This window comes from Trachymyrmex septentrionalis, unplaced genomic scaffold (assembly GCF_001594115.1).
Source record: "Trachymyrmex septentrionalis isolate Tsep2-gDNA-1 unplaced genomic scaffold, Tsep1.0 scaffold634, whole genome shotgun sequence".
Taxonomy (NCBI): Eukaryota; Metazoa; Arthropoda; class Insecta; order Hymenoptera; family Formicidae; genus Trachymyrmex; species Trachymyrmex septentrionalis.
In genome coordinates this window covers 168326-170715 of record NW_017305815.1, presented here as the reverse complement: position 1 = coordinate 170715, position 2390 = coordinate 168326, and the positions used below count along the sequence as shown (strand labels likewise).

General features: G+C 37.9%; 1 protein-coding gene across 1 annotated transcript in view; it reads right to left on the bottom strand.

Annotated features, from left to right (window-relative positions):
- Nucleotides 1–1824: 1824 nt before the first annotated feature.
- LOC108753072 (myosin-10-like) overlaps nucleotides 1825–2390 on the bottom strand; it is a 140169-nt gene continuing 139603 nt past the window's right edge. The window contains exon 6 of the mRNA XM_018494419.1: nucleotides 1825–2033. Within this exon, the coding sequence (XP_018349921.1) occupies nucleotides 1825–2033 (209 nt within the window). The remainder of the gene's footprint in view (nucleotides 2034–2390) is intronic.

Below are 2390 nucleotides of genomic sequence, written 5' to 3'. Positions count from 1 at the left end.
GGAGATTGGCCGAATCTGAGAAGGCTTGTACTAAAGTCTTTGGCTGAAAGGTCAAAGCCAAGCTACAAAGAAAGGCAGCCAAGGCCTTCAGGTAAAAAGGCTTCCATGGCGAACAAAAAGCCCGCCAAAAATAACGCCCTCTCCCTAAAAAAAGGGTAGTATGGCTGTCCCAAAAAAGGTGATTAAAATACGTCGGCGGCGATCACAATAACCACCCCTCCGGGGTCATATAAAGAAGTAATGGCCCAGACGAAGAAGGAAATTCTCCTTGTGCCCATATACACACACACAAAACTGTCGGGAGGGTCAAGGTGGAGAGGCGGTGCCCCCCCTCTCATTCAGACCGGGAGGTCCATACTTAGACACCTAGGGGAGTCCAAGCTATCCTAGATGTTCACCGGGGACAATATGCCGCCAGCAGGCGACAGGCTCTGGGGGATCACGGATGAATGCTACATGCATGCCCGGTGTCCCCCTCCCCCCCCCAACTAAGAGTCAGTGAAGGACATCAGCGGGTGGGGGGAGGGGGGTTTAATAGGTGCGAGTCTCACATAACCTTAGGGTTCGTTCCCGCGGGGTCGAGAGTATGCGCAGACATTTCCCCCGCCTAACTAAACAAAGAAAAGATCAGGTCACATCGAATTTTTTAAACAAAACCCCCTATTTTTGTTAGCAGATTCTAATAATTGGTGTTAAGAGCTTTTCAAAACGTTACAAGAAAATATTTTTTCATTAAGTACTTTTTGAGTTATAATGCTTGAAAATTACAGTGTCGTCGGCACCAGCGTTGCGCAAAGTGTCCGACTGGCTAAAACTTCTTGAATGCTGTTCAAAATCTGTTCTGGATATTATTTGTCAAGATCAAAGCCAATGGACATTGTTCCTCTTATTTTCATTTTTATGTAAAAATAAATTTTTAGTGCAAAAACGAAAATAAGAGGAATAATCTCCAATGGTCTTGATCTTGATCTTGACAAATGTTATCCAGGACATGATTCTGAACAACATTCAAAAGATTTTAGCTGTCGATCGGACACCTTGCGTAATACTAATGCCGACGGTACTATAACTTTCAAACCTTATACTCGAAAAGTACGTAATGAAATATAACTTTATTACAGTGTTTCGAAAGGTCTTAATACTAGCTATTAGATTCTGTCATAAAAAATAGCGTATTTTTTTTTTTTTTTTTTTTTAATAGACGTGACCTTGACTGGACCTTGGCAATACAGTCCAAGATCAAATCAACGATATCTTCTTATGTCTCCTTCCAAATTATACAACTTTTGTTTGAAACATTTTTTCGTATCTACTATGGTTTTCGAGAAATCTTAATGCATTATCTAAAATGAGACGCCCTGTTTAATGTGAGTAAAAGTTCACGGTGGATGGTGAATTATCCCAAAACTAAGCATTTTCGAAAGAAATGATTCCTACAAAACTTGTATCTTAAATTATCAATTCCCTAATCTGATCAGTCTGGCCTTAGATGGCGTCGGATCAAGGTCAGATCAAGGTCATATCGATTTTTTTTTAACAGCACACCCTATTTTTTATTACAGAATCTAATAATCAAGAGCTTTCCAAAAATTACAATAAAGTTATTGTACTTTTCATAGTACTTTTCGAGTTATGAGGCTTGGAAGTTACAGCATCACTGTCATTAGAATTACCCAGTACGTGAAAGGTTTTAAATATTGGATTTCGCTTGTTAAAATTTTATTCAAAAAATCATATCTCTTAATATGATCAGTTACCTATTGCAGGATCTACCGCCTATCACCACAACGCGATAGGCAAAAATGTTACATTGCAAATGGAACATCATGCTAACAGCGTAAGAATTGATTGAGATACGCAAGTAAGTTGTGAGAGATATGCTAACAAGCAACATACTGTTAGTTGTACATTCATCTGCAATCTGATATATCTAGCGGTATACTTGAGTTCCACGCTTAAGGACTCTTTCTCTTTCAAGTTTTTGTAAAATTTTCCTATGATGGCTATGTTGTCGATAAAAAAAACGTATTTGTCTGTTAATAATAAAAAGATATAAAAATAAAGAAAGATCATATCAAGAGACATGTGATCTATTCAATGTAACTCTTAATGCGCGAGATCCAAAATTGAAAATTGTAAAAACAGTTCAGCGTTTCATTGAAACAGGTAGCGTCAAAGATCGCAGTAAACGATCTACATCTGCTTCCAATGAGGAAAAGAGTGCAAATGTTTTGCAAAGTTTTTAAATCGTTTAATATGTCTACTAGAAAAGTTGCAAAATTCTTGACAGAAGACACGTAGAATTGACTTAAGTTGTTAAGTCAATTCTACGTGTCAAGTTCAAGGATAAGTCAAAAGATAATTTATCGTGACCTCTGCAACTTTATTCA